We start from the raw sequence: 15463 nt of genomic DNA on the forward strand, positions 1-15463 counted from the left end.
AGACCCGCTTTTTAACACTTTTGGTTCAGCCTGTCTAAAAATCATGAGTCATCAGACCAAAACACGGCCCTGGCTTCATTTAGGAAAGTGCCACTGGCTAAGAACATCCGGGAGGATTGGGAATGGTGTGGCAGCTCCCCTCCTTTGGGGAGAGCGTGGATAGGAAGGGAGGATAGGTGCCAAGAAGGAAAAAGGAGGGCTGAGCAGAAGCCTGGGCCTCTCTCTCCACTCTCCGCCGCCGCCGGTCTCCGCAGCCTTGGGAAGATACTGTGGTGATCCCTCCTGGACACTGGGTGTTGCCCCAGGGTAGGGACAGGTACTGAGCAGTGGGATGAAAGAGCTGTACAGTCTGGGAACCAGGTTGTCACCTCCCAGAGTGATGCTTCCAGAGGCAGAAAGCAGCCCCACTTCTTCAGAGCCACGCGGCTCCTCAGCCCTTAGGGGTCTCCCTTCTTCCTTCCTTGTACCCCATGACCCGGGCCTCGTGCATCCTCGTGGGTGCGTTAACCACCCCATGTGTCTCCCAGACTGCGGCTGCACTACTGTCCCTGGTCCAGGAGCTGCTGTCATGCGGTACACCAGACTCCCAAGTCCTCTAAAACTAAGGGGGAAAAGAAAACAAAATGAAAACACACAAAATAAAAACCATGCTCTTGGGCCCAGTGCTCAATCTACACTGCACCTGCCTTGGCAAAATGCTGTTGATGCCAGGCTCTAAGTAAGGGCCACATCTTCCCGCTGGGGTGGGGCACCACTCAGCCTGCTGCTTCCCGTTCCCACCTGTACTGCAGAGAGAGTGCTGCAGAGTCTGGATGAGTGGCTGGATTCATGGTTCAATGGCCAGAGTCCTGGACTGGGGACTCAGGAGATGTGGGTCACACACTGACTCTGTGTGACCTTGTACAAGTCACATGACCTCCCTGAGCCTCAGTTTCCCGCCATGGGGATTACTGAATGAGCACGACAGAGCAGGTGGGAAAGCACGAGGTGCGCCGATAAGGGCCCACATGCAGCAGTTCACCACGTCTATCTGCAGCCCCCACGCTTCCTCCCTCACTGCCTTTGGTGAGGTTGCAAAACTACAGAGTTGGGATCTTGCAGCTGGCCTGTCTCCTATGCTGCTGTTATCAGAGAAGCCAAAATCACTTACAGAGCAACAGGACACTTTCACACAAAGGGAGCACTTTGAAGTCCCCGCCAAAAGCCCAAGTCCCTGGCTAGATAACCTCCCGTAGCTCACTCACCCAAGGTGCGGAGAGTTCCGCCTGGCAGAGCCCCGTGGAGCTGAGCAGGGTGGTGCAGGGCTGGGCACACAATTCCTGGCACCCTACCAGATAAAGATTCAAAGTTAGAGCCGTACCATGGCCTGGTATCCCCCCTCCTCTGGCACATGCCCTCCAGGCAGGGAGTTGTCCAGTACTCACATCTGGACCGGACGGACGTGAGTCTACAATAGCTCCATGCCCAAACCTGTGTCAAAATCCAGATGTCAAGGGCCTCCCTCAGCAGCAGAGCTCCTGGATTCTGGGGCCAAAGATCCATGGGCATTGGGGGTCTCCCTCACTTCCTCCTAGGCTCACACTCTTCACAGGGTCCTGATCAGGGGTCTCGGGCCCATATTGCTCCTTAGGAGCCAGGGCACAGTGTCCCCTCCCATTCTTCTGTTCTTTGACATTTTTATTATCCAGATATAACAGGCGTGAATGTTCAATTGTACACAGGAAAGAGTGGCAACAAATGTCCTAACTTGATTTTTCTAAATCTGAGAGACTAGCTAGAGGCTCATCAGCCCAAGTTGAGCTCCTGTCCAGCCTCCATTGAGCATCACCACAGCATGCCACATCCCACCACATTGGGAACTGGGCACAGGCCTGCACCACTCCCCTGTAGGGGGAGCCCCCATCTTCCTTCCAAGTCTGGGCACTTGCAGGGAATGCAACCCCCCAGGGGACAATCCTGCTCATTCTTTCAATGGGGCCAGCACAGCGCTGTTAATAGCCCTCAGGCAACCCCTGAAACACTAAAGATGGTTACTCCTGAGGAGCCTGGCTGTACAGTCTGTGCAGAAAAGGGAAGATCATCTCTTCATTTTATCGCTCGTGCATCTGCCCCCACAAACAATTACAGAGTAATTTCTGCACTAAATTATTCATACATTTCCCTGCCATGTATGGAAAAACCATTCGGTAGTTTCCTTTTTTTCTTATACCTCTTCCCAATCGATAAATATAGATCTACTTCATCATTCTCAATGGTCACACTGTACTTAATTGCTGGGATGCACTTCATTTATTTAGCACTGTCCCCCATTGATGGTGGCTTCTAAGTGTTCAGTATTACAAGCAGTGGCAGGGTACACACTTGCATCTTAGTGCATGGCTTTGCTTTCTTCGGATAAACTCCTAGAAGCTGAATTGCAAGGTCAAGGGGTAGGTCCACTTTTAAGATTTACTTGTCTACAGTCCACTCCCAGAAAGGATGTACAATGCAGTAGCACGGGGATGGAGGTTCCCCCACCCTCACCAACACCAAGTCTAGGACCATCTCTCCCAAGTGTCCCTCCCTCCTGCCCTTCAGAACTCACTTGTGCTCTCCCTCCTGGCCCTTAGGGGCCTTCCCCTTCATCTAGACAGAATTTATCTAGGTGACTATGTTATCCCCAGGTGTAATCTGGCCCCAGCTTGTCATTTCTTCTTTTAAAAAGCCTCCAGCTTGGCCCCTAGTTTCTGCCAACAGTAAATGGGAATCAAGGGGGCACTCTGGAGTAAGCGCCTCCTTGTCCCCCGGTCATGATAACCTGCCTGAGTCCAGGCTTCCCCTTCTTCCCCCAACCCCCCCTGGCAGCTTTGCATCTAGTTTCTTTAGGGAAGGATATTAGTCTTGGGCAAAGGTAGCAACTGTAAAGCCGGTTATCTGGGGCAGAGCACCAAGCTGGATTCAGCAACCAAGCTGAGTGCCCACGATTAGCAGATTCTCAGGTGGCACTCCCCACATGGCCAGCCCTTCTCACACGCGAAATCTCCAGGTGGGTGCTGGACCCCACACCACCATCCTCAGCCACCTCCAGAGCAAGATGAGGTCAAGTTTGGCCACAGGGAGCTGCCTCCTTTTTAAAAAACTGTGGTAAAGTATGCCGTCTTGGTCTTTTCAGGCTGCTGTAACAAAAATAGCATAGACTGGAGGGCTTATCAACAACAGAAATTCATTTCTCACAGTCCTGGAGGCTGGGAAGTCTAAGATTAAGGTGCTGGCAGATTTGATGTCTGGTGAGGGGCTGCTTCCTGGTTCACAGACTGCGCCTTCTTGCTCTAACCTCATGTAGCAGAAGGGATGAGGGAGCTCTCCGGGTCTCATTTACAAGGGCACTAATCCCATGCACGTGGGCTCTGTCTTCATGAGCTAACCAACCACCTCCCAAAGGCCTCAGCTCCAAATACCATCATACTGGGAATAAAGTTTCAACGTGAATGGGGGCGGGGGGGCACACTCACTCTATAGCATATATATATATATATATATATATATATATATATATATATCATGGAGTTTATCATTTTAACCACTTTTAAGTACACAGTTCTGTGGCATTTAGTACATTCCTATTGTGCAACTATCACCACCATCCATCTCCAGAACTTCATTTTCTACAACTACAACTCGGTACTCATTGAACCCTAACTTCCATTCTTCCCTCTACTCACTCTCCCCTACAGCCCCTGGCAACCATCACTCAACTTTCTGTCTCTGTGAATTTGACTACTTAGGTACCTCACATAGTGGAATCACGTAATATCTGTCCCTGTGTAACTGGTTTATTTCACTTAGCATAATGTCTTCAAGGTTCATCTATGCTGTAGTATTTGTCAGAACTTCCTTTCTTTTTAAGGCTGAATGATATTCCATTTTATGTACACACCACATTTTGTTTATCCATTCATCCCTTGATAGACACTTGGGTCATCTCCACCTTTTGACTATTGTGAAGAAGTCTGCTGTGAACATGCATTTACAAGTATCTGTTCAAGTTCTTGCTTTCATTTCTTTTGGGTATATATCCTGAAGTAGCAATTACTGGATCATATGGCAATTCTATGTTTAATTTTTTGAAGAATCACCATGAGATATTCCATAGGTGCTATGCCATATTATATTCCCACCAGCAGTGCACAGGCGTTGGAATTTTTCCACATGCTCAGCAATGCTAATTTTGGCTTTTTGATAACAGCCATCCTAATGGGTGTAAAGTGGTATCTCAGTGTGGGTGATTTGCACAGGGCAGGCGGGCGATCCTGCTATTTTTATAAATGAAGACTCAGAGATAAAGTGACTTCCTTCAAGGTGATAAGAAGGGTTAACCTCAGGGACAAAAAGGAAACCCAAATCAAGGCACTTCCTACTGGGAGAAGGGCAGAACTATGGGGAAACCAGGGGTGGAGTCTGAGAGCAAGTCCTAAAACAGAAGAGCAAACTAAGGGCTCAGAGACGGAAGTCCACTTGCCCAGAGTTACACAGTGAATGGGAAGGCAGAAAGAGCCAGAAGTAATGATCACTGTTTACATGGCTTTTTCCTGGCCATCTTCCCAAGCCCCCTGCCTGGTGAGCTGGCACACATCTTGCTCAAAGGCAGACGTCCTTGTGGTGCCATGTCCCTGTGGTTTCTGGCCTACTGACCCTGTAACTACCCATAACAACCATGTCCCAAAGGTTTCTCTGCCTCACAGCCCGGGTACAGGTCCCTGAGCCCAGATGAAGGCAATAGCTACATTCCCTGCCCGGGGACTCTGCCAGAGAAGGAAATGAGGCTTGTCTGGCATGACTGGCTCAGCCAGACAAACCTCATTTCCTTTCTGACAGGGTAAATAAGTTCCAGTTCTAAGAAATCGGCCCCTAGGAATGTGCAAACTCTCACCTCCTGGAATAAACAAGAGGAGGGGAGACTGGAAGTGTGGTGAAGACTTGGTAACACTTAGAACTTGGGCATCTTCTCATTTCCTTGACCTCTCCCTACACACAGCTTCCCTCTGGTCACCAGCAGCAAATACTCCTACTTTCGGGAGGTTCCACTCGCATGCCTCCACAAGGACCCAGTGACCTGGGCACCACCGCCCTGCCTCCAAAAGTTATTTGTAAGTCAGTGATTTGGCATCCAGGTCACAGTCTCCCATGGAAGAAAGGTACTGTGTAGGGGGGCCTGGTGCCCACCCAGTCCACACTGCATGACTCCTGAGCTCTGCCTGGCTCAGACTTGGTCTGGTCCATGTGGAGTGGGAGATGAGACAGAGCACATCTCAAGGAAATGGCCAACCCCCAGGAGCCTGTCTGTGGCCCCCTTCCTCCTGCCATCATCCCTTCCTGGCCCCCTCAGAGCCCACCATGGGGGTTCAAGCCCCCTTCCTTCCCAGTGCTGCCATTCCAAACACCTTTGCTCAGGTGAGGCAGGGAAGGGGAGGGAAAACACCACTGGTGAGGTCCTGGGTGCCTCCAGATTTGGAGTGGTCACATCACAGCACTAGGAAGAAGCAACAGTTGGATTTGAACCCAGGCACTCTGGTCTCTCATAGGCACATGTCAGGTATGTTATGCATGTAAGTTTGTATGTATTTGTGCGGATATGTGCATCTTTGGGGACAGAAGGTGCTCCACTTCACCCAGACCTTACAGCTTGCAAAGGCAGCACTTTGTTGAAAGGACCAGAGTCTCCTGTTCAAAGGTCAGATCTGAGCCCAAGACCACCTCTGTTCAGGTCTGAGGCCCCTAGGGGTCCTTTCAGCAGTCACAAGGATGGGTGGGGATAGCCAGATAGCATTGGGGGGCTATACAGTGCTGCCCTTACTGCTCCTGTTTCCCAATTGGTCCCACGTTCACAGCTCCACCAACCTGGACAGCAAGGGTGCCCTCTCCTTCATACCGGTCTCCTTTGACACATTTCTTCCAGATGCCAAGTCAATCCAACCAGCACCTTAATACGTTGCTGGTACCTGATCCTGGGGGTGATGAGAAGGAGAAGGCACACAGGGTACTTACTGTCTCAAGTCCTTGAGTCACAACTAAGACCCTGTAGAACATCTGTTTAAATGTCCTGGGACTGAAAAGAAATCTCACTTCGTATGGTACCATTTAAGTTACTCTGCGAACACCTGTGTAAATGGCTCTGCGAAGGATCTCGGGACTCTCATGGTGATTGCCGAATACAGCAGAATGTGGCCAGAGAACTGCTAGTGGAAATTCTATTTTGAAGTGGTACTAACTACTATGTAGTAAGTTCCTGTGAGGTGCCAGTCATTATTTTAGACCCATCATCTCTTTTAAGCCTCAGAAAGTCTAGGTGCTATTATTTCCATTTTCAGGTAAGAAAATGAGGCTCGGACTGGGAAATGGCTGATTCCAGTGAGGTGTGTGGAACATAGTCAGGTGAGGGACCACCGCCACCCCCAGCCATGACCCGCCCCCTTGTGGCAGACCTCTGCTCTCCTCTGATCCTCCCAGCAGGCAGTCCCAATCATTTCCCTCCGGCCCGGAGAGCCCAAACCCCTTACTTAAATCAGAAAAGAAACCACCTGAGGTTACAAAGATAAGGTCATTTATTCACGTTATATTACTGGATTTTAAAGACAAAAATACAGTTCTGTTTTGAACACCAAGGTCAGACATTCCCCCCTCCCACTTAACAATGGTAAACGCATACATTTGCATACATGGGAGATCGAAATACACAGCACAACAGGTCTCTGGGACAGGACAGCTGCCGTACTGGCTGAGTGGGGCACCCACGCCCAGCCCTGAGGTCAGCAGAGACCCTGCCCAGACTGAGAGCCAGCACCAGCATTTCTTCTACCCTCTCGTGCCACCTCTGCCTTCTAATCTTTCCCAAAGGCCACTTCACGGGGTCACCAGCATCGGGATGGACAGAAACAGAGAAAGACACAGCACATAACAACTTCATGGTGACACCTTCCAGGTCAAGGAAATGCTCCCTGAACCCTCAGCCCTAACCTCCTCAGGGAGGAAAGAGGACCCACAGCATCTTATAAACCAGGCAAGCATCCGGGCCTAACCTTGGGCCCAAGTGGGCCCCATGAAAGCACCAGAAGGTCAGCAAGTGGGGAACAGGTGAAGCAGAAGCCCCCTTGGTTCTGAGAACGAACCATACACTTGACTATTCCAGTGGAACATGAAGGAAAGTGTAACAGGAAAACAGGAGGAAAAAAAAAAGTCAGAATTTTTTTGTAAGAGTAAAGTATAATAATAAAGAAGTTACCACTCAGGATATTTGTCTCCCTTCTTTTAAGGCACTTTGGAAAAGCCAGGATCTGGGGACAGAAGGAGAGGAGAGGTCTTCATTCTTTGTATTTCCCAAAACTCACTCTCAGGGCGGTCATTCCTGGTTCCACTGACACCCCTGTCAAGGAACGGGGGACTGACCGAACGAATACTCTTCGCATAGCCCAGCTGCTTCTGCAGTGGAAAATAATTTTTAACCAATACAAAGGCTTCTGGAAAAGAACCATGGTAGCATCCAAGATGCTCAAAGCGATAAAGGCACAGGTAAGACCAGGGCTGGGCACCAGTTTAGCCTCCACACTGAGGGCTGGCTTCCAGGAGGCCAGTGGTGGGGCTCTGGGCTGCCACCAGCTAAAGGGTCAACCCTGGGATTAGATAGCTGACTCTTTTTGCCCTTAGCTCAGGCTGGACCCGACAAGGGCAGCCAGTGGTAGCAACTGCCTTGTGCATCCCACCCCAGCCAGTCCTCGCTCTCCCCCAGGAGAGGTGGGTCTGGGGAAGACACCCCTGTGGATCAGCCTCCCTGGAGTGCGAGCACCTGCTAAAAACCTGAAGGGGACTGGGAAGCTTTAGGCACCAGAGTAGTTGTGAGGGAGTGTGGGAGGGTTCAGCTGAACTTTCTAGATCTCTAATTAAAAGGCACATTCATGCTGGAGAATGAATGAATAGTCTGTTTGACCCTGAGTGCCACAGGCAAGTTTTAGGGAACAGGCAAGAGGCAAAGGAACAAAAACAGAGAGGAAGGAAGGAGAAAGGAGACAGAAAGGAGAAAGGAGAAGGGGGGAGGAAGGAGAATGGGTCCAGCAAGGTAGGCCAGGCAATGTGGCTAGCACAGTGAAGGAGGTGACCCCTGGACTCCACAGGGGCCAGAGCAGTGATTTCCTCCTCCTCCCCAGACTAAGGGCCAGTAAACAACCTGATTGCTATCATTTAGAACTCCACAGCCTAGGGCCCTAAAGGGAGGTCCCAAGGTCAGTGGGAAGAGGGGTGGAGGAGGTTCCCTCCCACCTGGGGAGGGTAGGGAGGTGGGGAGCTCTGCCTGGCAGACCTAGGCTTTTGCCTCCCCCAGAGGTCTAGCAGGATAACTCTGACCAGGGAGGTCTTGCCCTCAAAGGGCCCAAAAGTGATTTTGCTCTTTACAAAACCTGACCTGCCGGCCAAATCAGGCCACTACAGCATATGTTATTTTTCCCACTAAAAAATGCTCAATCCCCTCCCTACATTTAAAACACCACAATAAAAATACATAGGAAATTCAAGTTTATATAGCATGCTCAGAAAAATAAATTGTCATGATTTAACACTAAACAGCTATGCAAATCTGGGTCAACACAAAATCAAGCTAGATCATAATAAAACCCGATTTGTTCTTTCTTTAAAATACTACAAACTGCTTTTTTAAAAAAAAAAGTCTTTACATTCAGAAATCAGACAATCTGGAGAAAGGCCACTGAATTTGAGGACACTCAAGGCTTTTGCTCTGATGGCTAACGTTGCCTTGGAATTCACACGTTAGCAGGGCAAAAGGTCGAAGGCTCAAGTTTTAAAATTCTTTTGCTAAGAAAAGACATACGCACACAAGTGATTGTGGTAGCTGCATACTGCTAAAAGGTGGGGGAGGAGTAAAATGAGAAAGGTCGAGATTGCGTTTTTCTGTTAGAATATGCAAACAAAAAACATCACACCAATCCGATTTCAGCAGCACTCTCCGATTTTTCATGAAGTAATAAGAATACCACAATTTAAAGCGAAATTCTTACCTATTTCACAACAGATTAGGAGTTTATCACTGGAAATAAGTCCCACAGTCACCAAATTTGGGACTGTGTACTGATTCTTTGGGGTGACACTGTGAACATGCCGAGATTCCCCCAAAGGCTGATAGTTTCTACATTTACAAACACCTCGTAGAGCTAAGAAGTCACATGCCGAGCCAAGTTGGGGGCAAAATATCCCACTCGTCCTGGTCAACTGGAAAGGCATCTGAATGATGACTGGAGGGGGCCTATCACTCTGATTGTTAAGAATGAAAGGGACCGGCCCAGCAGATTGGCAGAGACACACAGCAGAGGTCCCTGGCCATTTTCAGGTCTCTTATTAGTGTACCAAAATGCTAGCTCGGTGTCCCGATGTCCACTGTGATTTTGGTATATAACGGGTTTCTCTCTATGTCCAACACCTTGTAACTGAGTGTGTTCAAACCGTCAGAGAGCATTGTCTCCTTTGTATGTGCAATTCGGTCAAACCTACAAGAGAAAAACAGGCAAAGGGTTGGTGTCAAAACAAAAATCTTAAGAAAAAAAACCATGAAACATTTGTCCTTCATTGCCCCCCCACCCCCACCCCACCACCTAGTCTACTCTACCCAACTCATGGACAGATCCCTCCCTTTCCCTTGAGGCCTGGAGCCCTCACCAGAGCCTCATTCCTATAGCCTACCCCACCTGAAAGGGGAAAGAAAGAATGTAAATGAACATAGAACACACCTCTGAGGATTGGGTTCATTTTTCTTGTCTCTTGAGTGGCGGATCATCCGGCACTTGCCAACCACAGCATTTGGGCGAGAAACAGACATGCCTCTAAAAACTAACCTGCAAGGAGTGAAGGGACAAGTGTCACCGCAAAGCTGCCATAAGGCTTGGGTCCAACAGCCCCAGACTGTTGCCCCATCTGCCATCTTGTTCACTGTTCTCACTCAGCCCATACCTCAGCTCACTGTGGCACCAGTTAAAACTCATGCTAATTCCCTGTGCCCTTTGACCACTGGTTCTGTAGTTTATGTTGGTGGGGGAGTGTTCTGTGCCAGGCACTGGGGGTGTCTACCCTCACAGAACTTACAATGTGGACTTGGAACATAGGGCCATCAGTGCCAGGATGGAGGTGAGGAGGGGAGGTGGTGGTGGGGAGCACAGAGGGAGAAGCCACTCACTCTACCTGAGCAAGACTAGGCAGAGCCAGCTATGAAGACGAATGGGTGCCCACAGAGCATTTAGGGCAGTCGGGACAACACAGGCAAAGGCAGGGAGGCAGAGCAAACACAGGGCCCTCGGGGAACAACAGAAGCTTCTGGGGACTGGTGGAAAGAGTCTGGGGTAGAAAGTGGTCAGAGATGAGGCTGGAAAGAAGGGTGAAGGCTAAATCATGGAGGCCTTCTTGGGGCTTTTCGCATCCCATTTTTCAGATCAGTGCCAGTGTCTGAAAGGGGTAGAATATACAGTTACCCAAAGTTTTTGGCCAAAGGGAGGACTCTCTGATAACCACTGTTAAGAATGGAGAGCAGAGAACAAGACTAGAGGCAGCCAGAACAGGGTGGAAGGTTCTGTGTAGATCTGGGGGAAAGGAATGAGGACCACAACCAAAGCCTTGACACAGCAGGAGCACAAGTTGGTTAAAAAGCAGGACTGGCTGGTCCTGGATAACTTAAAGGTTTCTGGCCTTGTCTCCCTCAGCGCCTGGCATACGGCGAGTTAGGTCCTTTATCTTTCAAGAAAGCTGCTCCCCCAGCCACCCATCCTTCTAGTCCCTCCACCCTTGGGTGTCCATTCTCAGTGCTCCCTTCCCACTAACCCTCTTAACTGCTTGCGTCTGTGGTGTCACATCAGCCCCTAACACCATCCTGTGGGTCTGAGGTTTGCCCAGGTGGTGCTGTGGAAGCAAGTTTGTTTCTGTCTGTACCCCCTGTCTGGGGCTTCAGTGTCCTCCCCATCGGGCCTGTGTGACACAGTGCTCTGTCTGAAGATGCTTGATAATCAATCCGCATCCTCTAAACCTCAGGTTTTCTTCCAGGTTGATAGTAAAGACCTGGGTCTATGACAGGTTCTCACACAAAGCTAAACTTGACTGACTTGGGTGCTGCTCTGACAGACACCTTCTGTTAATTGATCAAATTAAGGTACTCCAATTCGGGAAGGAGCTAGGGTATATTCTGATATCAAGCTCAGTGACAAGCTCAGACTAGCTCCCAGAGGGAGAAGTTACTTCTTATCTGGAGATGGCAGGGTTGAAGTTTCCACTGTCAGGGAGAACTGGGCAGAATGTGGTTTCAAATGCCACTGGTGTTTTGTTTTGTTTTTTCTTTTTACCATCTGCAATGACAACGCACATGATAAAGGAGCCCCGGGGTGTGGATGGGGCGGACAGGGCTGGTAGAAAGTAGTGGTTGTTGGGGCTGGGTGGGTCCACAGAAGTTCATTATACTACTCAGTCCTCTTTTATGTTTGTTAAAAATATTCCAAAATAAACAAATAGCACAAAGATTTTGTAAAGGAACTTAGGATCCTGCCCAAAGAAACTTGTTTCATAATCAAACGGGACCACAATGAGATGCTGAATTTTTGCAAAGGGCATGTTTGCTTCTTTAGGACAAAATGGCATGTGGGATAAATCAAAGTAAACCCAACCCTTTATTTGGTTCTCATTTTGCATGTTCCAAGGCTAATGCAAAAATCACAAAAGCTAAACTTCCTAGAGACATTTTTCAGCACCTGTAGCACCTACAGCAGGGCACTTCTAAGAATTTGGGCTGAGTGGGGACTACATCCCTCCCAAGGGTCAATCCTTGCAGAATAATCAGGCACTGATTGAAAAACTGGAAGTGAAGGGAGACAGGGGAGAAAGACAGCTAAGTTGGGACAATTACCTGTTAAAAATGTCATCATCTTCACCTCCCCAGCCCCAATAATTATTCGGAAATCCATTGATGGTGAGAAATTGCTGTTTACTTAGAGCAGAGACACCTCCAAAATACTGAACATAAGGTAGGCTGGGGGAAAAACACACACGCACACACACACACAAAGAAAACCAGTGGTTAGTAAGTTTTGACTTTCAAAATAAAGCATGCTCAAAGCACAAATGCTTCTGAAGTTATTTTTATTCTCTGGAACTTATAAATTGGGGATTTATAAGGGTTTTCTTTGTTCTGTTTTTATATATCAGTAGAGAAGACACAGAAGTCAAAAAGTAGAATTTGCTCTAAGAATATTGTGTTGCTTCTATGGTTACCTGGAAAATTAGTCAATGACGAGAAAGCATAAGCGCACTTCCTGTGCCCCATTCAGGAACCTGCTTCCCATGTGTCCTGCTCCTGCATGAGAAATGCTTATCCAGGAGGTCCTGGAAACCGAGATTGTGGTAAAGCCTCCCTGTGCCCACCCTGTCATGCCCTCCCTTTCCACCCTCAGCCCATCTACCAGTCTAACTTTCATTCTTCCACAGGTATACTGGCTTGAACTCTGACCCCCAACAGTCAAAATAGCGTTTCTGAAAATTTGCCAAAATAAAATTTTCTAGGAAATTTCTACCACATCCCAATTTAGCAAAATGTATAATGGTGAATCTATTTTGATACATTTTCAAGAAGTGGGGCATCAGGGCTCTCATCTTTCCACACCTTTTTGTATTTTACTATATTTTTAATGTTTATTTCTTTATTTTGAGAGAGTGTGTGTGTGCATGGGCGCTAGCGTGAGCAGGGAAAACACACTGAGAGAGAGGGACAGTTAGGATCCCAAGCAGGCTCCAGGCTGCCAGCGCTGAGCCCGCAGAGCCCAACATGGGGCTGGATCTCAGGAACTGTGAGATCACGACCTGAGTCGAAACCAAGACTCAGAAGCTTAACCGACTGAGCCACCCAGGTGCCCCTATATTTTACTATTTCAATGGTTATGAATCATGGGCTTCTGGAGGATGCAGACGGAGCACCAATGAGAAATGTTAACACTCAGATCATACCCGGAAGCCAGGCAAAGGCTTTCCTATGGGTCCTGTAAAGGCTGTGGTTTTGGGATGACCTTGTATGCAGCACCAAACCACACCAGGGCTCTTACTGGAATCCAAAGAGACTAAAATCCATCACACAATTTAAGGAAAACTAACTCAGACTTGAAGGGGGAAGTCAGCCAAACCATACAGAGCACATGAAAAAAAGCTGCAATGACTATTTTCAAATACATTCAGGACATCGGACTAGAAGTATCCATGAAGATCCAGAAGGGCCTGCTTTAATGAGTCAAAGGTAATCTATATATAATTAGGTGTCATCAGTTAGGGGCCCAGTTACCCACCTTTGGACACACGTCACACAACCGTCTGCACCTGATTACAAGTGAGGGTTTGAACCAGGTGGCCAGGCCACTAAGGTTTGTCACGATCAGCATTTTTACAAAAAAAGGGACTCTTCGTGACCTCACAGGGAAGCACATGCCGAGCTGATGAGATTCAGTTTGCTGTCTGTGTTTTCTCTGACCAACCACCTCATCCCCCAAGCCTGACTGGTTCTGGGTAAAACAAGCACGGTACTGTGGCAAAGAATGAGGTCCTTACCACCACGCTTCAAGAGGAGAAATTAAGAGGGGACAGGGTTTGAGCCTGTGTCTCTTAAAGAGAAGAAGGTACATAAACAGGGAAGAGGGGAGAGGGCACAGGGTGATGTTTAGAGTCAAATTCTCCTCACACCATCCTTAGTTTCATAGCCCTCACTGCCCCCAGCAAGGGAAGACAGAAAGAAATGGGAAGAAAAGGAGTCTGAAAGAAAGCATTCATATCTAAACCAAGGGACTGCTGACTGGCACAGGCCTGCCACACCACGGAGGCGCACCCAGGCCGGGGATGCCTAGCACATGGGGTCTGCAGCACAGCTTCCTGGAGCTTCAAGCTAACGTAGAGCAAGGAGGGAAAGGTCAGTATACTCAACTAATAGGTGATTTTAAACAATTCTATGTTAATATAAACAGGGATAATTACGGAACAAAATGCAGATTTATTTTTTTAAGATAAAAAAAAAAGACTACATAAGGCTATTTTCCATCTATGACCTTATGCTTTACATTATACTATTGCTCTTAGAGACAGGCATTGGCTGACCTCCTCACTAGGGGCATTTTGGTGGGAAAGTTTGGGTCCTCATGCTTAAACAGAAGCCTGTGCTTTGCAGGGAAACAGTATCATGTTCCTTCTTAAAGTACCAAGGTATATCTGCCAAGGTACCCAAACCCAAGAATCTACTTGGGGAAAATGAGTCCAATTTGCTTCCCAAACTGTGTGGGGAAGAGGACAGAAGAAAGCAAGGAAATACAGCATCTGTTTGGAGCCTAAAGGCAAGAGCCATCCCAAACATAAAAACTCTTCTTGCCTGGATGTGTAGAGGTAGGGATGTTTCTGAACTTCACTTTTCTTCTCAAGTTTTACGGACTTTGGGCTTAAAAAGCACCCAGTTCTCAGAGGAAAAATTCTCCTCCAAGAACCTAAAGAGACACTCCTGGGCTACAGGAATTGCATTTCCTAGTCATCATGTAAGAGTGAAACATGTTTCCTGCAGATTCTGGTGAACATCTCTTACCTAAATCCAAACTTATCCATTGCTACAGAAATGTGCCGTGGCTGTGAAAAACACCTGTAGGCATTATGATCATTCATTGGAATGAGGTCCACGTCGCTAAACACAAAGCAGTTGTAGTCATAATCCTTCAAGGCCTCTTGAAAGCCAATGTTGAGGAGCTTGGCACGATTGAACATGGTTTCTCCAGCCTGGTGCACAAAAAAAGAAGTGATATCAGATGCCATAAGGCCAATGAGCAGAACACTCCCAGGGACTGGTGACTTTGTCGACTACATGGGATCATTAGTCCACTCATTTTTCTGCTTTCACTTTACAAATCAATACGGAATGGCATGCCCTGAGTCAGCAATCCCACTTCTAGGAATTATCATGTGGGACTTGCAAATATGCGAATAAGAACAACTTGCTCACCACGGGATTTTCATCACAGCAAAAGACTGCAAACAATGACATAAGCTTTTGCTAGGGAACCAGTTAAATAAATCATGTAATAACCATATAATGGAATAGAATTGTTCAAAAAAATAAGGAAGCTCTAAAAGGAAATGATCTCCAAGATAGTATTGTTAGGTGAAAAGGTACTTAGACCTATGTGTCATATATTTACATACTATATATAGACTAATTCCCATGAAGACACCCAGGAAACTGGTGCCTATTGGACTTTTTACCCTTCTCCCCTCTTTGTATGGTTGATTATGGTTTGATCACCACATTGTGTGCCCCTTCAAGATGTCTATTATTAAACTAGGTACCAGAGAAATATGGTGAACCCAAGTCAATTTCTGCCCTCATGGTGCTCACAACGTAGGGTGGGAAGCAGTGTGATACACATTATGATAG

The 15463-nt window shown here is 47.8% G+C and overlaps 1 protein-coding gene across 2 annotated transcripts in view; it reads right to left on the bottom strand.

Annotated features, from left to right (window-relative positions):
- Positions 1 to 6563: 6563 nt before the first annotated feature.
- The window catches only part of B4GALT1 (beta-1,4-galactosyltransferase 1), a 56121-nt gene continuing 47221 nt past the window's right edge, over positions 6564 to 15463 (bottom strand). The window contains exons 3-6 of one of the 2 annotated variants that reach the window (XM_019424166.2): positions 14621 to 14808; positions 11921 to 12043; positions 9768 to 9872; positions 6564 to 9527 (exon numbers count right to left, since the gene is read on the bottom strand). In XM_019424166.2, the coding sequence (XP_019279711.2) occupies positions 9395 to 9527; positions 9768 to 9872; positions 11921 to 12043; positions 14621 to 14808 (549 nt within the window). In that variant the 3' untranslated portion in view covers positions 6564 to 9394. The remainder of the gene's footprint in view (positions 9528 to 9767; positions 9873 to 11920; positions 12044 to 14620; positions 14809 to 15463) is intronic. The other variant, XM_019424168.2, reaches the window with a different exon arrangement.

Source organism: Panthera pardus, unplaced genomic scaffold (genome assembly GCF_024362965.1).
Source record: "Panthera pardus isolate Hobbes unplaced genomic scaffold, ASM2436296v1 HiC_scaffold_20, whole genome shotgun sequence".
NCBI classification, from domain to species: domain Eukaryota; kingdom Metazoa; phylum Chordata; class Mammalia; order Carnivora; family Felidae; genus Panthera; species Panthera pardus.